The 27079-nt window shown below is 35.9% G+C and overlaps 1 protein-coding gene across 1 annotated transcript; it reads right to left on the bottom strand.

Moving 5' to 3' along the window:
• On the bottom strand, positions 1-26273 carry LOC135158010 (BTB/POZ domain-containing protein kctd15-like). Its single transcript, XM_064115245.1, has 4 exons — positions 25154-26273; positions 19657-19748; positions 14296-14361; positions 1-4576 (listed from the first exon to the last, which is right to left on the bottom strand). The coding sequence occupies exons 2-4, from the start codon at positions 19738-19740 to the stop codon at positions 3665-3667; spliced, it is 1062 nt and encodes a 353-aa protein (XP_063971315.1). The 5' UTR covers positions 19741-19748; positions 25154-26273; the 3' UTR covers positions 1-3664.
• Between the last annotated feature and the right edge of the window lie 806 nt (positions 26274-27079).

The raw sequence follows: 27079 nt of genomic DNA, 5'->3' as shown, positions 1-27079 counted from the left end.
AATGTTGTATTATATAATAATTCACAAGAGCATTTATTTTCATAGCGAGTGATAATAAAGACTTACATATTTTACAACTTTCTGTTTAAAGCTTTGATTCTATTTACAAACGGAAATGAAAACAGAATAACCGATAAGATGACAAAAGAAAAACTTAACACAAAGTTAATTAAATATACATGTGTTTTTAAAGTACATACACAAAAATACTATGAAACCGAAGTTATACCACGATATATATATATTTTATCTGAAACTGTTAGCTTACATACATTTATATCCTTACAAATTAGGTATTAATACTGTCTATAATACTTTGAAAACTCAACAAAACCAATAAAAAGTGAATGGACATTATATTCAGTTTCAACATTCCGTCACTTCAGAAACTCAATGAAACCAATTCAAAATACAAAGATGTTACATTCAGTAACTTTCACGTCCCTTTAGAAGCTCATTAAAACAATGGCAGTGAACTTATCGTTACATCTAGTATCAACACTTAGAAACTCATTAACACAAATGAAAAAGAAACGGTTGTAAAATTCAGTTCAGTAGCTCTTTGAACGCATCTTAAAAGACTACAAGATTTACTTAATGCTATTATGTAATCAACAGTACAATAATTAGTAGAATTATTTTGAAAAGAACGGTGCACTGAAATCTACAAATAGAAAAAAAAAACCGTTTTTACTTGTCAAATAAACACTATTCGAAAATGTACCATGGTTTTCTTATAAATATGGTGCTATAGCAGATCAGGAACCTCGAAGTCATAAATTTACCAAGTAACGCAGATTAACGAAAGGTTTCATGAAACATTTTTCAATGTTATCAATCTAATTATAATAAAACAATATGTACTAAAAGAACTAATCATAAGATTAATAATCATAATTAGTAGTGTACTACTATACTGCTCGAACTACTATTGGATTTTGTACTTAAATGGAAGCAATTCTCTGCTGCATTTGGACAAAATAAAATATCTCTTTCTAAACATATGCTATTATGACTTTCACAACTATTACGGTAAGAGTATCACTACTACTGTTACTACTACTACTGTTACTTCTACTACTACTACTACTACTACTACTACTATTACCACTACTACTATTTACTACTACTGCTTCTGCTGTTGCTGCTACTTCTACAAAGAGTAACGAAATGAGACCCCTAAAAATTGAGGGAGCACATTATGCCGAAGGGGGGATTCTTTTTTTTTTAAGTCGCGAGCGAGCGAAAATTATAACCGTTTTGCAATTAAAAACTTATTTTATGATAGATTGTGACATAATAAAATAAAAAATACATATATCATATTTCTCTCTACTGCATTCATTTTCTTACTTTTTTTCTCCCTTTTTCCTTCTTTTTTTCTTGGTTATGAAACTCCATTCCGTACCTCCAACAACACACCCGTGAATACTTCTACTAATACTCATAATAGGCTTATACAAAATTTACTGCTCCTTGTCTACGCACTTCTACTTCTGTTTTTCACTATTGTGCCCTGTTATTTCTCTCTATGATTTTCAACAATGATAATAAGGATAATAACATTTCTATAGTGTATTTTCTTAAAAAGATACAAAGCTAGACAATAAAAATTTGCAACAGCTTTTAAAAAAATACTGTAATCACTCAAAAAGTCTGGACACCTTCCCTTTCCTTAAAAACTTCAATGCAATAAAACCATTTATGTTTTAAAAGGAAGAATTTTAGAGCTCCAACAATTTTTCATAGTTGTTTTTAAAAGATGTTACTCGAATATGCCAGTGAAAACCAGGACACTGCAAAGATAAGAATCGCTCACGCAATGACAATTTTAAACAAACATTTTTAATACATTTCCTTTCACTCCTCCGACTTCAATACTTTTGGCTGTCTTTGAGATAAAACGAAGACAAAGTTTCTTTAGTTTGAGTCGTGACAGGATACGGACTATTAATAAGATTGTGATCGTGTAAGAACAACAGGGAGACTAGTGGGTAGTTTAGCTGAAGGGGATGTCTGAACCCTAAGGGTTACCAAGCCCTTAATAACAAAGCCACTTTCCCCATGGGATACCCTCAGCTTATATTTTCGTCAAAGGCTTCATTACTGCAAAAAAAAAGTTTTGAGTTCGTGAAGCGCGAAACGGGTACATGTGTAAGTTTCAGTGTTGGCTTAAATAGCGAGTTTTATTAATCGCGACGGGGATGGATTCTACAAAATAGAAAATCTATTGTCAAGTGCTCATCATGACAGAGCAGTCTTTGTCGAAAATCGGGGAATCAAAATAGCACTTTCGTCCTGGACTCTGGACAAACGACATCGAAATTTTCGTCAGCTAAAAATCTTACGACGATCAGCTGTCCCGGTTCACCAATTTCCGAAAAAGATTATTAATTAAACTTGTTTATTTTTCAATTAGATAAATTTCGACGTGCAGAGTAACCTCAGTGTCGTTAAATCTTATAATATACTTTGATCGGTCTCGCTCGCTTACATATAAAAAAAGAATAGATACAAAATCTTTACGACGAAATCAGTTACCATCACGATATAACGATGTAAATCTATCAAAATATGAGATGACACTGAATATTATTTGAACATATAGTTCAACATTCACATTAACAAAATATTACTGATAATGAATTTACAAATGAATGGTTGAAAGATTTTTACATGATACACTCAAAATAAACATGTCACATAAACAGTCACAACCAGGTTTGTAGTATTTTTATGAAAAAAGGTAAGCATATAGTAATCTATTACATCAATCAAATATCAATAATGAAATACGAGATGTGATTTTTCCATCTTAAAACCACAATAGCAAAACAAGTTATAGGGCTCCGTCGTGTATCTTACATTGAAAGGTTTGTAGATGTACCCATTTGTATTTTTGGGTACCTTGAAATTTTAATCTTTACCCTAATGTAACGATGTATTTTTAATGGCTAGGTTGTAACGTCACGCTCACGTGGCGTTGAAAAGGGGAGCAAAACTGTGCACATGATAATGTTCATGATTTGGCAGATTTTTTTTCTTAGTGTAGAAAATTAGCAGACCTTTTTAAGTGAGCCGATAACACAATATATATAAATAACATTTCGGTAATTGGCTTAACAGATTCCAATGGGCATTCAATATCCGACGATTGTTGAATATTGATGTCTTCTGGGCTAGGATCTACCATTACCAAAATACCGTTGACTTCAACTAAGAAAGAAAAGAAGAACTTCTTATTAAGACAAACTGGCAATAACAGTCGCGATTTGGTGAAATCGCTACATCAATATGTTCAGATAATTTTTTGTTCTTTTACGACAGTCATAACAGTCAACAATTTACTTCCATTCTGACCCACTGTCAATACGATTTATGAAAAGATGTCTTGGATTAGATCAAATTTCCTCTTGATTCCAAGATCAGAGATTTTAAAGGTTCAATAGAGGACGCTTCATGACCCTGTTCTGCCGGACAAACATCAGCGTGCCTTCTTGATCTGGTGACAAATAGAATGTTGCTATGGAATATTAGCTATCCGTAACTATCTGGTTCTATAAAGCGATATATTCAAAGTTTCAAAGTGTTTTCTGTTCGCCATCCATTTCTCACATTTCAGAAATATGGAGCAGTATAGGGTTACAGGCTTGGTGAGGTAGAGTTACGTAAGCTGTCCATATTTCCTAGTGAGGACGTACTCACTGAACTGCGACCCTTCGATACCTCCTCCGCTGGACGCAATCACAACGAAATTGTTCTGAAGCAGGCGCTGCAAGACCTGTATCGTGTACAACTTACAGAAAGCATTCAATGGAAACCTTATGACGCAGTTCGAATCTTGTGCCCAACCTGCTGCAGCTGGTGGGCTGGAGTTACAGATGACGCTCCCTACCTCTGGAAACAACTCGTAGATGATATTCTTGTTGCCACTGAGTGAGATACGCTCGACACAGTCTGGTGACGTATGTACAATGACGCATTCATTACCGGTACAACCACTTTCGACCTTGACGACCGGTGCCTTCTCTCGCTTCTCTTGAGTGGTCTTTGAAGATTCTTCAGAAGACTTCATCTCCTCAAGAGCTTCCATCATCGGGGTGAGATTGTAGTATCGTGCTTCCTCGTACAGAGCCTCCACTTCGGTGAAGTCATCAGGAAGAAGCAGCCTCGACGTCCGCATGAAATTTAGGATGTACCGAAAGAGATGGCCATCCCTGTCGATAAAATAGTGTTGCTTCAGAGAGTCCAAGATGATCGGTATGTGACCAGTGAAGAGCTTGCTCAGCCGTGACTCTGGAAACTTGGTCAACGTCTCCAGTGTACTGGTGTAAATCTGCCCTCCAACATCGATGTGGACAGGAGCGGTGTATCGGGTATTGGGTGCCACTCGAGGTACACCGTTGTGTTGAGTTGTTGACGAGGATTGGTGTTGTGTGGTAGAAGGGGTGGTGATACCTGTGGATGATGGTGCTGGTGGTGGTGTCACAGAGTTTGCGGTGGGCGTGGTCACTGGTGATGGAGAGAGCGATGATGACATCTTTCGCTTGATCCCGGACATGAATGACGTAGATATCTGCAAAAATATTAAAGAAAGCGAGGATAATTCTAATTACTTCATGAAGTGATGAGAAGAATAGCACCAGCATAAGACATTCTGCATATCTTTTGGAATCAATCAGCGATCCACTATTGAATCATCTCACTATATACTTTCAGAATATGCAACAAATGAAGCTTAAGGAAAATGATAAGCAGCTGGCGGTGTTCCTAACGTACACAGAGCAATGGTTTAACGAGCCTTGAATCAGCAATAGCTCCATCATGATTTAAAATATTCTTGGCTTGGAGAAGCAGTGAATGGCTTCAGGGTATGCGATTGGCGCTGGCTCCTGATCAAGGATTTATGACAAATGCAAATTCATGAGCTTGTGTGCATCTTATCAAACGGAAATGAAATTATACAAAAGAGTGAAGAACTTCCTCGAGTTAAAATATGGGGAGCTCAACAAGAGATGTGTCAAAATTTGACACTATGACTTATCATATTGTTTTTTTATTTGCTTGTTCTCATTTTGTTACTCGATACTCTCCGCTTTTACTCTAAATTATTAACCGGAAGCCAGCTCATTTTTCCAAAATGTAGTTATTCAATTGAGACATTTTCCATTAATTGTAAAACTGTATACTTTATTAAGTTTTAATTAACAAAATAGTGATATCTTAGGATATCAAGTAAACGGAACAAGTATATCAAATAAGAATGAGCATTGGTGCAAAGTACAAAAACAAAAGACAAATCGCTCTGACAAATTTGCGAGCGAGCGAAAACGTTTACCAAAGTATTAATAAAATTTTGTGATAGATTTTGACACATAAAAAAAAATGAAATCAAAAAATAAAATGTTTCACCTTTTTTTGATTGATTGATTGAATCCGTTCATTTCATTTCGATACAAATACATAAAAATATGAAATGAAATAAGAGAACTTAAAGAAAGGCTTAAGGCCTTTTTGGATGCAAGTTCCTTCAAATACATATTACATTGCGTCACCGCCATTTTCCTGTCTTTTTGTCTATTGTTTCTTTTAAAAGAGAAATCTTCAATATTTGTTAAATTCATTTTGTCGTCTATTATATTTATTATTTATTCATGTCACTATATTATTATTCTATTCGTGTACTTATTTATTTTATTTTATTCATTTTTTTTTGGGGGGGTCCAGTGTTCTCAGCCCTGAAAAGAATACACCGTAAAGTATCAGATAATACTGGAATATTTTTAACAGGCCTGTTGGATAATAATCCTGCTTTTAGAAGAAATGGTCGTCTACAACTGTATTGGAAATATCTTTGTATTCGAACTTTGGAAAATTAGATTGCTGGGTCTCAGCTTTCGTTTTCGATCGTTACAGCTATGGCTCAATATCAAGACCTACATCTGAGACTTGAATACACGATGTGAATTCAAAATGATCTTGAAAAAATCAATACATAAAGGAGGTCAGTACTTTACCAATGACTTCACGTTCGTTGTAGAGTTTGGTAAGAATGGACAAGCGAACGATGAATGTCATGAAAGTGGTAACTACAATATGACAATGATTTTATTAATGTAATTAGGAAAAAGATTGTATTATGTGCTTCACTTATTATTTCACCGCATATACTTGCTTCATCATGTAGGTCTATTGATATTAAGAACTAAAACAACGTAACATTCTTGTTCAAAAACTCGTTTTAGTCAGACGTTCCATCTCTGACTCAGCCTACGATAATTTATCAACATCGTTCGCGTTGAGTCATTTCTTTTCCCGCCTTTTCTGGTAATGATATTCCCTTCATCATTACTTCTATTAGGTTATGATAATGGAAGATAGGCGTATCAGATGAAAATCCAACTTCTCTATTTTGTTATGTCTTTTCATGGAAGAAGCATGTTTGTACAATCGTGTCCTCAAGTAGATAGCGCTGCGGGGTATTATCTCTCGTCCAATCCTCCACTTCTCCTTCTTTTCTATTATGAAGAGTGCTAGCAGTGTATCTCATATTTTTAAAAAGTAATATTAATTCCCTCCTATTTGTTGTGAAAGGGATAAACCCCAAATCTGGAAAAGTCACTGACTCCATATCGCAGGCGGCAATAATTCATGCGGCTATTTTCTACACTTGCATTCAGAGCTTTATGGGATTTGTTCTTCATCATATGAATAGCTAATCCTTTCCCAAACCCCTCCGGGCGATTTGGGCTCTTTAGGGTCACCATAGAAAGACTGGATTCCCATCATCTCTCACAACATGCATCATGACTTAGGCTCATCCCCCAGCCGATTGTTCCCTACTTTATGACCAGTACGCCATCAATCAGCCCCTTGTATTAAGTGAGTAACTGATAACATTTCTTTGTAATGGGTCATTATCGGTGTAATGACCTCAGTGCATGCAAGGCGGCTCTATTACCATTGTTGGAATAACTTCGGGCCTTCGGAGTTCGATCCTGGCCTAGTTTTTCTTTCTAGCACTGCCCCAGGCACATCCCTATTTTTGTCTAGGCCGCACTCAGCGTGCGCAATATGAGACGTGTATGAAATTCCCGCGACAAGTCTTAAAACCATTGTAACACAGGAAAGCAGTGTAAAGTTGTGTATAGACCTCAACATAATAATGTTAACTTAACATTACTTATATATTATGTTAGTGGATCATGTAACTGTGTGCGTGTGTATGGATGTGTTTTTACAATTATTTGCGTGTGCGCAGGCATGTGTGCAAATCGAGTGGAATTATTATGTTGGGTTTATGTACCGCCACACAAAAATAAAAGATAATAGAGCATCTTATTTATTCAAGTCGCACTATTTCAAGGATTTCGTAAATATTTTCATGAACTTAAGCAGTATACAACTAAAACTAGAAATTAATGGCATGTTGAAATCTGTACTGACGAAGACCCCATGTAAAACTAAATTTAAAACATTTCAATAAATTATGCTTCGCAAAAAGCTCGGTATTTGAGTTTTGAATAATTAACAAAAGTATTTTCAATCAAAGCTTATTAGATGAACAGACACCAGTCATTTTTATGACATGGGTTTATATCCCACTGCTGACACAATTACATTAAAATGGAAGGACACCAGTTTGGCTGAGACACCGGTAATTTTGATGCCATGTGCTTACATCCAACTGCTACCACCATTACATTTAGATGGACAGACTCCAGTTTGGCTGAGACACCGGTCATTTTGATGGCATGTGCTTATATCCCACTGCTGACACAATTATATTCATATGGACAGATACCAGTTTGGCTGAGACACCGGTTATTTTGATGGCATGTGCTTATATCCCACTGCTGACACAATTATATTCATATGGACAGATACCAGTTTGGCTGAGACACCAGCCATTTTGATGACATGTGCTTATATCCCACTGCTGACACCATTACATTCATATGGACAGACACCAGTTTGGCTGAGACACCAGTCATTTTGATGGCATGTGCTTATATCCACTACCACCATTACATTTAGATGGACAGACACCAGTTTGGCCGAGACACCAGTCGTGTTGATGACATGTGTTTCCCTGATGTGTTTACATCCCACTGCTACCACCATTACATTTAGATGGACAGACTCCAGTTTGGCTGAGACACCGGTCATTTGATGGCATGTGCTTATATCCCACTGCTGACATCATTACTTTCATATGGACAGACTCCAGTTTGGCTTAGACACCGGTCAGTTTGATGGCATGTGCTTATATCCCACTGCTGACACAATTGTATTCATATGGACAGATTCCAGTTTGGCTGAGACACCAGCCATTTTTATGACATGGGTTTATATCCCACTGCTGACACAATTACATTCAAATGGACAGACTGCAGTTTGCCCGAGAAACCAGTCAATGCAATGAGTTAATAACCTAGCGCTGCCAACACATCGTTCTGTGATTGCAAGTACAGTGTTGGTCGTATTAATAGTGTTAAATTCGCATGTCAGGTTGCTCTAGTGAGCTCCAAACCGACCATGGGTACAGAAAAGTCAAAACTGTTTGTTTTATTGACAGCCCAAGTTTGCACGGGCCTAATCACAACTGGCAGGCAGAAGATATTCATTCGAGCCGACCCATTGATCAATTTTTAAATTTGATATTGCTGATTGACAAAAATGAATGAATATGACTGACAATCTAACACTGATTCTAGGGAGGGTACCTACTGAACTTACTTTTTCCAAATTGGAAAGATATATTTCCACTATGGAACAATATTTTTACTGGCTGAAGAATTAGGGTCATTTTACTCTCAGTCTCAAGTGATGAATTTGATACCGTCAGGTGTAGTCTTCATAAATGCTGATTTATTTTTAAAATGAGCCGGTCGAGGTACCCTTTTCTGGTCAGATATGGAATGTCAGACATTTATCCTATCCACTGGTAGTAAACATTAAATCTTCGAATTTCCTGCTTATTTTTTATGAATTCTTTTGAAGTGCCACTTTAACACACGAGTCTATGGGAAATGAATTAGGCCTGTGAGCCCCCAAGGATACACGGGCCTATTAACATTGGGAAAGCAAGAGATATTCATTCGAGCCAACCCATTGCTATTTTTTTTATTTTGATATGGCTGATTGACAAATTGTATGCATATGATTGTCCATCTAACACTGATTCTATTTTTGGTAATTACTGAACTTCCTTTTCCCCAATTGGGAAGAAATATCACAAATTTTGGACTATATTTTGACTGGCGGAAGGATTAGGGCTATTTTGCTGTTTGAGGTGATGAATCTGCTCCCCCCGACGGTGTCTTCAAACACGCCAATTTATTTTTAAAATGAGCCGGTCGAGGGACCCTTTTCTGGTCCGATATGGATTGCCAGATATATATCCTATCCACTGGTAGTAAACATTCGACCCCCGAATTTCATCCTTATTTTTTAAGAATTTTTTAAAGTGCCAATTTAACACACGAGTCTATGGGGAAGGAATTAGGCCTGTGATACCCCAACGCTGAAAATGACCTTAATCCGAACACAGGCCTCGCTTACAGTTGATTTGGTTAATATTTATTTCGCTCCAACATTATTAAAGGCAGCTTTCAACACCGTAGTTGAAGTTCCATGAAAGGCATAAGGGATGAATTAATGGAGTGAACAAGCTTAGGACCTACTTTGATTTTATTGACAAAATTTACTGAAGAGAAGCAATGTAGGCCTATAACGATTTAGATCTTCTGGGTTTCATGAAATGAAATTCAGGCTATTGTGTGTATGTCTGCCCCCAAAAGTGTCTTAGATGGCAGTTAAAGTTGAAGTTTTTCAAAAGTTTACACTCAAGGACAGGATTCTGGGAGTGAAATATACAACATCTGCAAAAAATTTACCCTCGAGGCAAAGATAAACGTTTTCTTTTACTAATCTCCCATCTGAGGCCAAGAGGAAGTAAATTTAGGCTATTTGACGCTTACAATCTTGGGCTCGCGATGACTCAAAGATAACTGAAACCACAAACGTTAATAAGTACCAAACTTGGTAGTTAAAACGCCATTACACTTCAAATAATTTTAAATACATGTATTTCTAGAGTAATTCCGATTATATATGGATTTTATCGATATTTGAATGAAAACATAAGTTGAACTACAGGTTATGAAAGAAAACTGAAATACATGTTTCCAAAATAAACTCAGCTCGTAAACCATTACTACTTGCCAAAAGATTACGAACAAAGTTCTCTTAAATGACAGTGTCCCCTCCAAAATAGGATGACTTTTCAAAATTGTGTAAAGAATACATATTCATGAAAAGATAGCCACAGGCACATCTTGGCACGTAATCCATTAACCGACTTGAGCTAAGCCTAGTTGGTAAGCCACATACCGGATGACAAGGCTCCTATACCGTCATCTCGCCCGCAACTTGCCCGTGGCATCGCCCAGTGTTTATCACTCAGTTCTAAGGTCATTGCAGCCAGGACAATCCTGGCACCGATTGGCAACAGCTCTCCCCAATAGGATTAGTTTTCCCCAGTCGAACCCTCCTCTTCTTCTTGCTTTGTATGCTATATGAAAAGGGAACTCCTGGTGTCATACAAACTGAGAAGGGAATTATCAAGAGGTGTATCCAGGTATTGATAAAGAAGGGATGCAATCTTTGCTAAGAGAGAGAAGGAGTCAGTGACGCTACAGTCATGACAGTCACTGAGTCACACCCACAAAACTGACTCCAAGTCCAAACCTAAAACCGACTGGTGATTTGCTATGACATACAACGGACAAGCTTTGGTCACAAAGCTTAGTAATGATCACCGAACATATTTCTACGATTGATTGCACTGACTACAGTGTACAATCAATCGTAAAAATCAAGTGTACGATTAATCGCAACTCTTTGTGTTACGGGACCCTGGAGTCGGTTTTACTGGTATGAATGAAGCACAAGATGTGATCTTATGTCAATGATAATAATAATAATAATAATAACTCTTATTTACCCAGAGTAGCCACTTCAGTTTTAGGAAACTGCTCTACCAGCGGGCCCTGCATAACATAATATGTTATCATTACCCTTCTCCAATCTAAATGCTGAGCGCCGAGCGAGGAGGCAGAATGTCCCACTATTCAAAGTCTTTGGTATGACTCGGCCGGGGATCGAACCCCCGACTTCCCGATCATGAGGCGGGCGCTCTACCACTGAGCCACCTTGTTGAGGTCTGTTCCCCAACAGTCTTGTTTCAACATCATATGGAATGAAAAGCACAAAACCCTTTATTCAAACCTTCAAAATAGCTGAAAATTATTTTTGGGTATAAATGCAAAATCTAAATTGGTACCGAGTTGAGAGAGAGCAAGTTTATTCTCTGCATTATCCTGAGGTCCTGTCACATGGCACCATTTCGAAATATCGTCTATTAAACCATGGATCGACAGTTTATATTCGTTCTTCAACTGGTTTAGCTTCGTACCAAGACGTTGACAGAAGCTGCTTTTCTACATCTTGTTCAGGAATATTGTTAGACGGCAGTATGTTGTGTCATATGGCTTATTGAGTGGCCTTTGAACATGTTGAATGCATCGAAGAATATGAAGTGCAAGTCTAGAACGTGTGTATCTGATTGCTTAAATTTGAAGTTCGATCGGTTATATCTATTTTTGATACGGGTTTGTAAAACTTTAATCTGTTGTTAATGACTGATGTTTAACATTTCAATGAAGCATACAGTAAGGTAAAGATAATATTCAACATTTATCATCCATGCATTTCAATGTGTCGAATTAATGGAATGTCTTATTCTTAAGATGATTGATTTTTTTTTACGCGGTTACGTATGAGGAAAAGTGAATAACTTGGAAATAATCCTTTCAAACCCATCGTGAAACTAAATAAATCCACTGTGTACTAAAACGCTTTTATCTTATCATTTTGCAAATTTTACTTATGATTTTTTTTTCTGTTCGTTTCATCCATCTCATTGCCACTGCACTGCTTGAGGCTAGATATGGAAGGAGCGGAGACAAGCCAGAATTTCAACTTTCCGGCTGCATGGTATTTAGGAGTCTATTCTCTCTTTCTTAAGAAGATGGAGAAGAAATGGAAAAAAAAAATGATGTTGCCGAATTTGTCCTGAGGTTGTAATGGAAAAAGACATGTGTGTGCCTGATAACCTAATCCCAATTTATACCTATATGCATCATACCTCTTTGCGGATAAAGGTAGATGCCATTATGGTACAAAAATACGCCAGATGAAGGGTGGAGAAAAGGAGACATAATATAGTGAGATAAAGAGAGAGAGTGAGAGAGAGAAGGAGGAGGCGCAGAAAAGAAAAAAAAACTAAAAAAAGATAATTGCAGATATATTTTGATAATGGCTCGATCCATTTAGAGATTTAGTACCTGTTATGTAATTCTTGAGTGTTTTGACTAATACGTTTTCAATCCGTTCATAAATGCGTTTCGGACTAGGATTCTGTGAACACGAAATGAAATACAACCGAATAAAATGAGAACTGCCATTACTAAGACAACCATGATGTTGTCATGAAGCCATATTCATAATCATATCAACAACATCAACAACAACGCCAATGTTTACCGTAACGATTAACGTGTAAAAAATACAAATGATACACATTTACGCGTGTGTTGTGGCGATGCGACAAGCACTCGAGATGCTTGCATTGTCCCTAACATTACGAAGTGTACATTATTTGTTTTATAAAACGGGTCGGCAGTATGAATTCGTAGTGGAAAGTTTGTTCAAATGGCCGCAAAAATATTAAAGCATCGCACAGACGAAGAGGTCACAATCGCTTGACCCGTGTTATATTATCCATTAAAAATTATCAATTAAAAGATTTTCAAAACGACTTAAAGAAAAAATTGGCGTTGGTGAGTGCTGATATTTTGGAAGGGGAGTGAGAGAAAGGACAAAGCAAATTTTGATAAAGACCTATGTAAAGACCTGCAATGATCCATAGTCACGCAAAATGATATGTATGTATTTTTTTCTTGATCATCACGATGGGATGTAGCGGATACTTGAAAGTGGAAAGATGTCTGAACCTTCTTAGTATGAACTTTTTCTCTTTGACTATCCAATCTCATTTCCCCCCACTCCCTTCAACATTCATTTAACATGGAAAGGGGGAAACGGAGATTATTCTTCTAAATTGTGCTCATAAAGCACATGCGATCATTTAGTTGATAAAAACCGATTTTAATGTAATCCTCGGTTCATTTATTGACAATTTCGACAATTATAAGCTAGGTGTGCGTGTGCACATGGTTTTCAATCAGAGAGATGTATGCTTCCCTTCAGCATGTTCAGCGCGTGCGCACGCCGTGAAAAAATATTACTTTTTGATTTTCGAGCTGGTAAGCTGATGCGCAACGCACTTGCACCAATTTTCGAGACAAAGTGTGATACTAAATATAGTTCTATCAACTAACAAAAGTGGTTATAAAGGCACCACTCTCAATGATAAATGATATCAATGTATTTTAAAATCTGAACTCAATTTATGATATGAGCTCCTTTGTATGGTCGCGAAAGTGACTGAAGATAAGTTTTTATGAAAACGCCATGGAAAGCAAAGAAAGAAGTATTCATGGGGTTTTTTTCAGTGAAAGATCTGATAAGAACATTGGCCCGTGAAGTCGGGTTTAAGTTAAAAGCTGGTTTGTAGTTGCGATTTTAATATGGATGGCCAATTGTGACGGAAATCTGTAAAGGTTAGATAACAATCCATTTAAAAAAATAACATAGTTCAGAATTTTACTATCTTTTTAAAGCCACTAGCAGCCCACATGTCATGCCATATGTGGTTTTTGTTTTATAAATTCCCATTTTTATGGCTCGTTCCCATTCAGTTAAAGCATGAAATTATGTCTGATGATGCATTAAATGCAAATATGAGAAAACGTGATACTATTTTCACTCACACGTGACGTCACAAAATTAAATTTTTTTAAATCTAATATTTTGTTATTCTTTGATTGACATTCGTCAGACATTCATTGATTTGTTATTATAATTTTCGGTTTTTATCAAACAAACTTATCGTCTTGGTAAAATTCCTAGTTTAAGATTTGTACTTCATTGCAATTGTGCCAAATGGGTATTATAAATCAAATTTAATGGCGCTGATTTTAAATGTTTTAATTGGACTTCAATGTGAGTTTAGGTGCAGAAAATATACAAAACATAAACCTTCATTTCGATATTTCTGCGAGTGTAAAAGGTATTCGTCCTTCTATTTCAATATGCTTCCAAACTCACCTTTTGATCAACAATTTCCATCGCATACGGTGATGAAAAGTCGGTTGAACTTCTTCCATTCGACATCTAACAAAATAAACAAAAGATACAATGGAAAACATTAATGCAAGATGTGATAAATTGAAATTACGTTCGAAGGGTACGCCATGAAAACACTTATATAATAATAATGTTAATTAAAAGTAAAAAAAAATAAAAATAAACAGCTACGTTACAATCTAAAACGGGATAGACTAACGTTGAATCTTTGTTAGGGTTTTCTGTACCTTTTCCTTCTGATATCGCGAGCTTTCTTCGAGAATGTGGTATGGTTTAATTGATAGTGTTTCATAAGTTATATCAGTTGATATGAAAAATAAAAATGAAATAAGGTCATTTATTCTGGCCTATTATTATCAAACAGAAAATGGGTGACTGGCTCTAAATTAACTTTAACACCAGTCACAGCACCGAAAATGAATTAAACTGGTAAAGGGTTTGACGTCAAGAGGTGTTGAACTTTTAATGATGTGATTAGTATCATTTTCATAAACCCATATTCAACATCCTGGATAACGCTCTTACTCTCAGCACCAATTTATATCGGGTGTTCAGCACTATACATAATGCTCTTACTCTCAGCAGCAAACCATATCTGGTGTTCATCATCCTGTATAAATGCTCTTAGCACCGAACCATATCCGGTGTTCAGCAGTCCATATTCATTGATATTACTCTCTCAAGCAGCACCGACCCTGCCGACATCAACACCAAGCAACACCAAATCTGAAATCGCCTAGTGGGTCACCCGTGGCTTTTTTTTCCTTTAATATATAGAGTATTTGCTTTCATACAGATCCCATGAATGCATTAACAAATTGATAATGATCATGACATACAGAGGAAATAAGAGGCGAACACAGCATAATAATCATTTCGATTTTTGTTTTCATCTTGCAAAATGTCTTTCACATGAGTGCTCCTAGGTTGACAGCTGAATCCCTTAGCCTAAGGATGTGGCCTATAGGGAACATACACGAGTAAGAGAGAGAGATAGAGGGAGAAAGAGAGAGAGAGCTGAAGAGAGGGGGAGAGAGAGCTGAAAGATAGATAAATAGGTGGGGTTGATCGACGCTCGTTGGGGGCGTCAGGGTGACGAAAGATTATATTCTGATTTACGTCAATATGGCGCTTTTTGTGGTGACCATTTGTATAGAGCAAAATCTGATGAAGTACGGTGGGATAGAAAGGCAGATACTGCCAACTCTGTATAGTTCCACGCGATAAACAGTGGAATCGTATATTTTTACATCGCGGTTTTGACTTGAAATAAAGGCACTATGAAGATCCAATATATACCATTGCTGTTTTACCAATATAGCTATAACCCAAGGGGTAGAACTCGTTCATTTCGCTATTGCCAACCTTCTTTCCTCATTTTTAAACTTTCCTTTTTATTTTATTTATTTATCTTTTCGGGGGGGGGGGGGGAAGTAAAAACTCATGCCCATTGCTTTCTTTAAAAATATCTTTTGAACAAAAGAGTCAAAGTATATACACCAAAGCAACCTGGTCTGTGGACTCAAACTAGTAGGCATATTATTCGTATGGCGAGCATTACAGGCCTCCACTCATAAATTCAGTCAAACTCGACTTAAAATGTGTAAAATCATAATAACTCGTTTAAAAATATTGCTTACATTGAAGAAAAATTTGCAAGGAACATGTGTAATAATATTTTGAAAAACTAATGTGAAATCTACATAATATTAAACAAACATTAGGAGATCTGTCGGTTCAGGAGAAAATGATACTTTCCGAGCAAGCTAAGTAAACTATGGATTGAAGCAATTTCGGTAAACGGTGACGAGACTCAACTGAATTTTCGAAACAACATAACGTTTATTTGAGTGGAACTGAAAGGTTGTCGCATTACATGAAACAAAAAGACGCCTTAAACTTTAAGATCTCATGTAAATCAGCAGTGCAATTTGCAAAGCATAATATAGAACAAACGTTTTTCATGGTTTGTTTAAAAAGACTATCGGGTTTCAAAAAAACAAGACAGTTTATAAATCACGGTATCACGGTGCACAATTAGACTGTAAGATAAACGAGTCTTCTTCTCAAGGATATTTAATCCTTCGTATGTATTCCGAATAGCAGTGGTGGTCCGAATATTACACAAGCCTTACAAATGCAGACAACCAAGACCCGTTTAAACCTTACGTTTTTTCTCGAATGTATTATTTTTTTCGAGGTGTAACAGCTTCCGTTTATAATGATGGTAAGGGGGCTGGAAAGAAATAAAGGGGGTGGTTTAAAACTTGGTCTGTCATTCTTCGCTACTTCATAATCCCCTCGAATAATACCAACGGGTCTAAATAGCGCCAAACTCCCTCCATAAAAAACATAGACGCTGGGAAGCCCATGTCCCCCAGCCTATTCCGATGTTTTTGAAAATTTTATGTTTTCTTTGCCTACGGCCAGATAACACGCGATTCATTTGGATTTATTTATTCAGGCGTCTGAAAATTAGAAAGTTACAAAGTTTCCACTGACATGCTTTAACGATGATGAAATATATTGGTAAGAAATGTAATACGTTGTGTGTTGTACGGGAGGCGCTTTGAACCAGAGCGGTGCATTAACTTTCAGAATCCAGGGAGTATAATGGTCAGAAGAATGGGGGAAGCATTAATGCATAATAATACAGTATCATATATCATCTTCACATTGTTGATCTTATGCACAAATCTGCTTCGGTGTTGCGGTGTGGAAGAAACATAATCTATTCGAGTCAATGTACATGAGCATCTAGATTTGACAATAAAATGAAATGTTACTTTACCCCCCCCCTACCCCCTTAACAAATGTTATACAGGCTTCTCCTTTTGAAATTACAAAATGCGATAAATTTTGTAAATGTTTTCATCTAAATTTCGGTGGCGTAACAGAAGTAAGATAGGATAATGCAGGTGATGGGTATATAGATGCATTTCATCATTCTGATTTTCTTGAGAGCGATCGAAGCAAGAGAGCCAAAAATATCTAAAATCGACCAGATATCCAGGTAAATTTTGGAAAACATACAATGCAACGATTTATATTATGATTAGTATTTGCGAGTGTGGGTGAGGATGTTTGGGTGTGTATGGGCGGGTGTCTACTACAGAGTGTGCATAACAGAGAAGTGGTGCATGTGTTCGTCTTAACACAAATGAAGAAAATGGTGATAAATATTATCATCAAGAAGATAGATGACCAAGCTTTGCGCATGTGTATTCTTATCATTAATTTTACCGTGCAGCCTTTCGTCAAAATATATATATATATTTATTTTTATTGTCTTATTTACAGTACTTTTTGAACCAAAGTTTAAGACCTTAAGCTGGTGAGCCCGCGGCTGTCTTGGAAAGATTATCGACGCCGGCAAATGACAGCAGTATCTCATGATATAATATTTAATAAGACAAGAAATATACTAAATTTTCAACTACATTTTTATGTGGGTATTCATTAACGTTCATTTCAGATGTTTGTTTTTTTCAGCGAATTTGTTGTCATGTGGGGTGATTGATCTTGAAGAAATATATTCATGTAACTTACAATTATAATTATTGGTGAACTTGACTAAAATATATTTCAATGATTTCTGAGAAATGAGAGGAATGAAATAGCCGTCATTTTACACGTAAAGCATAATGCATTCGAGATATCGCTCTGCAGCAAATTGGCTTTAATTACCTATCTGAAGGTAATTAAACTGACACTTAAAAAAACAGATACGATACTATTTTTTCAGACTTCCCTTTGTCGAATTTAACATTGATGTTTAAGTAGAAAATAAAGTCGATCACGCTTTAACGTATATAATATTCATATTTCATCTACAAAATGGTTCGATTTGATTTATCAGATGTCAATATTTATAGATATAGGTCATTTCGTAAATCTTATTTAGACTCAATGTCATTCATCATGAATATCATGAAAATGGACGTCAGTTAAATCGTGTATTATTAAAATAAAAACATATTATAGGAATGTATTTCTGGCACACCAATGAGATCAATTGATGTATAAGACTTTGTCATAACTTAATCACTATTTAATAAAGGAATTGGGACAAAATCCAAGAGAATTTAAAAGACGAGTATTCATTGTGTTTGAACGAACAAGGCTTGGTTATCTAAATTCGGCTCCGTTAGTACAATAAAGTTATATACAGTAGTACATTTTTTGTGATTGAAAAGTAATGGCATATTATGTTCTTCGGGTCTATAATTGATTGAAAATCATGATTGTATCTCTAGTTTATATGCACTGTCAGAATGTCTGTTACCATGGTTACCTAACATCATTTACCTCTTACATTCAATCTAAATTTGCGTGAATACTTTGTAAGTGTAATGGTAGAAATACTCTAATGAAATAAAATAATTAAAAAATAATTAGTATTGAGTATGATTTACTAAAAACACATTTGTCATTTTGTTTAATAACATCCTAATTACGAAATGGCCAATACTGAGGAGGGATACAGTCGCATGGATACTGCATATGCTAACATACACTTCCACTGTCTGTGTTTTATAGCTCCATGGTTTGAGAGATACGTTTTAGTTTGAGTAAAAGAAACCAATTTACAGTGAATTGATGTGTAATAATCAAGAAATCAATTTGAAAGCGTAATGGGAGAAGCACGGTTGCTAAGGCCTTAACGTGCAAACGTTCACGTGTCAAGCATGGTCGTCTTTGATTGGTCAGTTGTTGAAGGTCAAAGACTGAGAGAAAACCTGGATCATTTTGGAAGGTATTTCTCAGAAATATTTCGTCTTATACAAATAACATTTTCTTGGATTTGTAGTAATGCATGTTAATTGTTTATGTGTTTAAAATGTTGAAATCATCTGGGATTCAAGCTGTTTACTTCTATCATTTTTCTAAAATTTTGTGAAATTATCTACTTTAACTTCAATTAATAATGATTATGTTGCGTGACTTATGATGTCACAAGTGAACAGGTATCAAGTCTTAGAACTAACAGACAGATCCGGTGAAGCACCCCCACCTAAGAATAATAATAATGAATAAATGAAAAATAAACAAATAAGTGAATAAAAAAAGAGAAATAAACAAATAATGTAGTCAATGAAATAAAAAAAAATATTTTAGAAAATCGAAATAAAAGATTCTAAAGGGAATCCTTGAACGTCATTAAAACAAAATAACCAATTATCTATAAATGCAGCAGACAAAAAAAATCAAACATATGGATTCTAACAGGTTTATAGCATGGGGCCCTAAATTTTTCGAACAAAATCAGATTTCGAATAATCTTAGTAGATTCAAGTATATGAAGCCTCGTATAATGCATACCTGGATCACTTTGGTATCTGGAAATTCAGGAGAAGGTCGAAGTGCGAGTGGGCTGTGTCCCCGGGAGTCACACACGGAGGTCATTGGTGGATCTGTAACAATAATCATGAATATTCATGAGTACTTGTTCAACAGAGATGATGATTGGTCAAAGTATCAAGTGCACTTTGTACTTTGGTATTTCATTTGCTGTGCACGATATAGGGCGTGCAATTCTCATTCTGTTCATTTTAAATACATCACGATGACTAAAAGATGAACTTGATGATGCTGCTTTTCAACATTAAAGTATTCGAATTGATATTTCCATCATCAATTGAATTTGGATTGAACGTTTTAATCGTTTAAAGCAATGGAGAATGAAATAGTCATAAATATGATAGCTTGGAATAATACTGTAAGCGTCATTTTTGTGGTGTAGAGAATATTGTCAGTCCTGACAATAAGAAATCAGTACAAAATCCGTTTCAAAATGAAAATTCAATGTATAAAATTGTTGCATGAATGATTTTTTGAGACGTAACCAATTTTTGTTCTTCAAATCGACCACGAACAATTCAATTGTGCTCTTTAATCTGTGAACTGTGAAAATAATAATAAAAACTTCTAATTTCTACCAATATTTCTTTTACGGAAACACACACACACACAAAATTATGTTCACGTCATTTATAACTTTGTATCTTTATTTCGAGACAGCAATGTCTTCATATTTTGTGTGTGTTTCCCCCCTATTCCTCATTCTTATCCTTGATAATAAAAAAACCCAGAAATACACATCAAATTTCGATTTGATGATATAAAAATATAATATATTATCGCAAAACAAAAACGAATAAAATGCGAATAAAACCTCGAAGCAGCGATCTTTACATTAATTCAAAACGGCTTTATGAGAGGAAATAACAACCTCATTGCTACTGGCAGTGTCGGTAAAAATAATATTGCCCGGGGTTATAGTCATTATATTTTTGCCAATAACATGTCATCAGCAGTCCCGAATACTCGAAAAACAGAGAATAGCCTTCTGCCACACACTTCATGGAAAAGAACCATGCCATATTTGGTTGCATATGTAAATTGCTAGATAAAAAGCATGTGACGTAATTGTGATATTTTTATTGGAGATGGAACAATAAGGCGGTGTCGATGATAACAGTCCATAAAGGTGCCGCACTCTTTCGAAAATAATTACCCATATAATAATGAGCAGGCCTTCTTGTATGGCAAATGTAAATAGATCAGTAGTCGGCCATATTGATAAGCATATAACCGTGTAACTCTCATTATGCGCACATAATGGCATCGTTGCCGCCCCTGTTTTCTTTGAAGATACTAATCTATCGGAAAACCCGACAGTAGAGGGAGTGTAGGGATGAAGAAGGGTAGAGAGAGGGAGAGAGGGAAGGAGAGAAGGTGGGAGAGGGAAGGGGAGAAACAGGGAGGGAAGGGGAGATTTAGTTTGAAGTTTATTCTACTCTAGCTATATCCAGTCCTTCTTAGGAATGAGTTCGCATAAATGCTTCCTATACAATTTCCTCTAAATCTAGCCTCCGGGCTATATGATAGATTGCATAAACTCATTTTTTTCATGATGCATATAGACGCCTACATGTGTTGCCGATTTGCGGATGCTTACTAAAGTACGGATGCTAATTCCGCAGGCCTCTAACGTGCTACAAGGTAAATATGACTCCCTACGTTGATTTAAAATAAGAGTAGAGTAAAATCAACTTTTCTTTTAAAAGAAAAGCACTGAAGTTGCCGATTGGCGGAAGCATTACAATTAAGATCGGAAAGCCTTCCCACAAGCAAAAGTTGGAAATGTATTTCATCTTAAATTATCCTTTACAAAAATGATTCAGAGAGCCCCTAGTCAGATGAGATTAAGCATCGATTACTTGTTATATTTTAAGAAAGATTATATTTTACAGTGATAATGATGATAACAACGTGGAAAAATCAAATCTAGTTTTACTAATAATTATTTTCGGGAAAAAATCACTCCGTAATAACAATAGAATTACAATAAGTATTAAAAAACACTACTGTTGATAAAAATGATAGAAATTATAAATTACGATTATGATGATGATGATAATCATAATAATAATAATGAAACTAAATAGTTATTATTGTGATATTACTACTACTACTACTACGGTTTATTTCCAATTCGTCTAATGCCAATTCGTCCAATTGCCAACTCGTCTACTATCGTTTGGTCTACCATCAGTTCGTCCACTATCCACATGGTCTAATTGCCAATTAGTCCACATACCATTTCGTCTAATAACCAGTTGGTCCAATGGCCATTTAGTTCATATACCATTTGGTCTTATTGGACTAAGTGTTAATTGTGCAAAATGAATGAAAATGAAATGGATAGTAGACCAATAGGTTATGAGACGAAATGGTGATTAGACAAAGTGATGATTGGACCAAATGGTTGTCAGACGAAATGTTGATGGACGGGATGGCATTAGACTAAATGAAAGTAGACCATGTGATGGGTGGACAAATTGGCAGTATACGAATTGGCAATTTACCACTAACTACTACTACTACTACTCCTACTACTACTACTACTACTACTACTACTACTACTACTACTACTACTACTACTACTACTACTATTAATATAATGATAATAATGACAATCAATATGGTATGAGAAAAAAAGGGTATAAGAAGAAAAGAAAAGAACAGAAAGGAAAATCGCTGGTATGATGACGATCAAAGAAGCAAGTAACAAATATAGACGAAAATCTTACAACCTACCTTTGTATTGTTTACTGTATTGTATTTTTGTCTATAGGCGTATCCCGCCACAAGCCTAAGCTTTTAGGGTATACGCCTTCTTTTATAAACCTAACATTCTTCATAACCAACTGATTTTTGTATGAATTTATGTTTAAGAAAAATGTCGAAATTTGTGAAATGGAAGAAAATAATTTTTTATTTGGATTGAATTGAAGACAGAGATATATATTTACAATATTGTACGCGTACTTATTTCATGATTACAACCCAATGTTTCCATTCATCTCAGACACCAAAGTAATTTCTGTTTTTAGGTGGTTTCGGTTGCAAAATCAATCTTAGATTTAAAATAGCTTTGGGTTATTACATTCGGTGGGTTTAAATACCCTTTTCCATATATTCGGATTTATTTATTTTTCTATGCCTTAATATAGTTTGAACCCCTCCTCGACAAATACAACTCAAATGTTATTACTGGTTATCTAAGTAAATTGAGACTTTTATGGGGCTACAATATAATTTTTAAAATGTCCCTAGATTTTATGTCACATTAGTCTCCGTTTGTTTAATTTACATTTACCAAATTTTGTCTGACTTAATTGATTATATATACGATTATATGAATAGAAATATAAACAAATATATTGAAAGAAAACAAATGTATTTGAATCGAAAACAATGAAAAAAAAATCTTAAAATATATGCGTTTAAGTTATTAATATGATCCGTAATACTTAGTCTCTCAGCGTTTACTGTGAATAGAAATTATATGTGTTCTTTCCCTTCAACTCTTATCCTTATTCTTTGTAATAGAAATAAATAAACGCTGGAGCTTTTGTTCAAATAAAAAAAAATCATGAATTTTTACATTTATTTTTTCATATAATCTGAATCAGAAGTGTTTCTGTGAACATTTTGCTACACGTATAAATTAATAAAACTTCCAGTAATCTGTGAAACTGTTTTATAATGTTAAGGACTAAATCAACCTCCAACAATACCATGATTATGATCGATTAAAGTTGGCGAGAGTATTTAAGTTACAAAAAAATAGTTAGGCATTTATCCCGCGCATGCATTAATATGCACTGGTAAAGAATCTACAGTTCATCATCGAATAAAATGAGAAGGGAGAACAGAAAAAATGCAAATAAATAGTTACTTCACGAAAATAAAAACAATTCATGACAATAAAACTAATGAGTAATGTTTACCATTTCCTAAAACGAAGTACCGTATATATGATAAACTCAATTATATAATTGCTCCATTTACACAGATTTCCCCGACCAATTTAGTCAGAGGGAAACGGTAAAGGACTGTACAATCATGACAATAGTATAATTATACGAGTCAATATTCAATCATAGCTCGATGATTGTTCAGTATCGACCTCTGTGTATTGTTCTGATCACGACGTCTGACCCTGCTCGCGATATCATCACCGCAAACTCCATTGATACAATTTGAATGGAACTTTTTATTTCTGCGTCCACTAGTATAACGTTCCATATTTCTTATTGGTCGTTAATATTCGAGTCATTTTAACGAGTTTGGAACCATGCGACATTGTGTTGAAAGTCATTAAATATTTTTTTGAAAAATGTTTTTGAAATATATTTCGTTGAATTTACATTATAATGTAGACGATTCTCGTCAACATTGTCATATCATATTTTAACCTCAATTATTCAAATTTTGGATGTGGACGAAACCTTGCACTGCATGCTAATTATATATATATATATATATATATATATATATATATATATATATATATATATATATATATATATATTAGAAAGACCGATTCATGTTATATTTAGGCCTATAAATATCTGCAATTTGTTACGAAATCTGGCGTCACATTTTCGGCGTTATCATCCCTTTTTCGTTCAGAAATTTAATTTCTTGAATTTCAGACTTCGATCAAGTCGTATTCTGAAATGTATTCCAATGGATGATTTATCACACAATAATAAAATGTTAGTTATTTTGAAGTTTCATAAAATGGAGTGGACTAATATAGAAAATAATCATGTATGATAAATAACGCAATAATTAACCATGTGACGTAGAAGCAGGACGTATATGTTTGACCAATGAGCAACAGAAAATATGGTCTAATGTTTCAGATATTCGCAAACTGTCAAAATCAATCTGCATCTCATATCCTATGATTATGATCATGAAAATATCAATGCCTTATTATATGGAAGGCCTTTTTAATATGGGAACGAAAACAATTTGCGTGAATATTTAGCGTGAGACACATTTTGTAAACCACGAGGTATTGCACGGTAAGTGTTGTCCGAAAACTTATGAAATCTAATAAAGATTGATAACAATTCGTCATCTCATTAAGATAGACGAGGTTTGACATGATTTTCATTTCATAGGACTATGCTTTTACTGATAAACTAGATTCATAAGAGAAATTGAATCTTTAGGAGAAGAGAGGGAGTGGAAATTGAAATGTCAAGACACGGCTTAGTAACGAGAGTCCTTTGCTTGAACGAACCCTTTCCAGAGAAGGTAATGCAAGCTTATCGGCTGCTCGTGTATATGAGCAAGCGTCAAACAAAATCTCCCTTTCCACAAGTATAGCTCCTCTCTTCCCTCCCTTTACAACAAATGGACGCACCGTCTCGACACACATCACATCTCCCCCTATTATTCGTACATACTCTTCGTAAAGTCACAAGTAAAAGACACAAACAACTCTAAAACTTACCGGGTTTTTTGGTCGTATTTCTCGGAGAATCACAACGTCGCACGTCTCTCTCGCAAGTAAATCGCAGCGATTTTGGTGCAAAATACGTGTGGGGCTCATGAACCCAGTCGAATGATGGCGAAGAGTGGAGAATTCAGGGCCGTTGGCGATCAGAAAGCGCTGGCGGGCATCACGCACTGCGCGGGTCTCGCGAGAACCGGCATAATTACAAATCTTGCCTCCGGCCACGCCGTGGCATCCACTGTTCTGTTTCTTACGGCAAACAACAATACACAGGCCTACCGTCCATGCTTATATTAAAAGTGTATAGGCTTACAGAGTCGGGGTTACAGGGGATATGTGTCCCCAGGTTCTTTCTTCTCCCCTTTTTATCTTCCCCTCTTGTACAAAAAAAACCCAGAGTGGAAGAAAAAACTTTTTCCGAGTCGATTCAGCTAAGTGGGCGATCCGTGTTTGTAACAGGTATAAGGCAAGTGAGTTGGTTTTGAGCAACAATAGCACCGCTCCAAACAGTTGCAGTTTGTTAACTTTATGCCGTAAGTCAACAAATGGTACATATCTTTTGACTACTGTGATGTCAGCAGTGGCAACTTGGAATTCAAACTCGTGGTTCAAGTCTCCATAGTCGTCTTTCGTTTTGAAAGTATCAAAATCATTGATATCACATAATTGTCTTAGGGTTTTTAAACAGAATGATGGGGCCGTGTCCGGATTGTCCTATCCTGAACTCCCGTGGTGTATATACGCCGAGTTTTTACTGTGTATTCGTCAGGCCATCCTGATTGCTGCCCGCCCCCGGCCAAATACGGGTCAGTCGACGAAGGAAAAATACCCGCGACAGGAAAAAGAAGTAAGGGTTGAATTTTTCAGAACGGATTAATCCTTGAGGCAAAACAAGAATGAAAAAGCATGCCGAACAAACCCGAGATACCTAAACTTTAGAAAAGACTTCTGCTGCAGCCCTCCACGCCTTAGGGTAGCCACATCACAGCTGTCTCCCTACACTCCTCGCCTTTTCCTTTTCTTCCTCATTTTTTCTCACGTCTCTCCCCGTTTCTCTATCCCTCTCATGAGCTCTCTTCTCCACCCCCTTCTTACCACCTTGTTTCCCTTTCTGCCTGATTCTTATGTCGATACTACCCCTCTCTCTTTACTTTCCTTTTGATTTTGCCATTAATGTAAGTTTTTCCCCCTAAGTTTGCCATTACGATGTTGTTATTGATAGTCTTGCTAACGGAGCCTCGCGGGAAGCTCCGGGGGTTTGTATCGTGTATCAGCGCTGTGCGGGTTGGCCTGTGACTTTCATACCCAGTAAGAATGTTCGATAATGAACCCGAAGGAGGGCTCCAGCAAATGGGAAAAATAATAAGGTGGAAATGTCTCCTGATGAAAAGCAAAGAGAAAAGGACGCCACCGCTCGGCTATTTGAAAGTGAGGAAATGCCCCCTACCCATTCGACTTGGATGATTTCAAGATTGTTTACAAGTGGCGCCCTAAACATTTTGTCTTTTCCCGACAAAAGATCGAATAAGACCCAAGTCCTTTAACCCGTTGGATCCTGATTTAAATGGACTCTGAACACACAGGCTCCTTCATACACAATCCAATAAAATTAGACTATTATACACTATAGCAATGTCAAAAGTCTCTTCGTTGTTAAGTCCAGATGGCCAATACCGTCACTGGTTATCTTCTGAAGAAGTGAACACCTCGCTTAAAATGTTGCAATGGGATAAAAATCGGACCCTTCAAAGGTTGTCATACCATAATACCAATGCAATTCAGCTTTCATATTTAATCAAAAAAGACATTAAAACTACATTTAGAAAGCAGATGATGAAAAATGTTAACATGACTAAAATGAATGTTCCTAGCTAAACGTGTTCATAGACAACACGAAGATTTGCGATGAATTGCAAATATGAA

This window comes from Lytechinus pictus, unplaced genomic scaffold (genome assembly GCF_037042905.1).
Source record: "Lytechinus pictus isolate F3 Inbred unplaced genomic scaffold, Lp3.0 scaffold_25, whole genome shotgun sequence".
In the NCBI taxonomy this organism is placed as follows: domain Eukaryota; kingdom Metazoa; phylum Echinodermata; class Echinoidea; order Temnopleuroida; family Toxopneustidae; genus Lytechinus; species Lytechinus pictus.
This window is presented reverse-complemented; position numbering and strand designations above follow the sequence as displayed.

What these genes read in the sequence shown, in the direction of transcription:
- LOC135158010 (XM_064115245.1), bottom strand. Translation starts at nt 19,740, where the DNA reads ATGACCTCCGTGTGTGACTCCCGGGGACACAGCCCACTCGCACTTCGA. An exon ending in CAGATACCAAAGTGATCCAG is followed by an intron (nt 14,362 to 19,656) that starts GTATGCATTATA and finishes TTATTTTGTTAG; the next exon opens with ATGTCGAATGGAAGAAGTTC. An exon ending in TGGAAATTGTTGATCAAAAG is followed by an intron (nt 4,577 to 14,295) that starts GTGAGTTTGGAA and finishes ATATTTTTGCAG; the next exon opens with ATATCTACGTCATTCATGTC.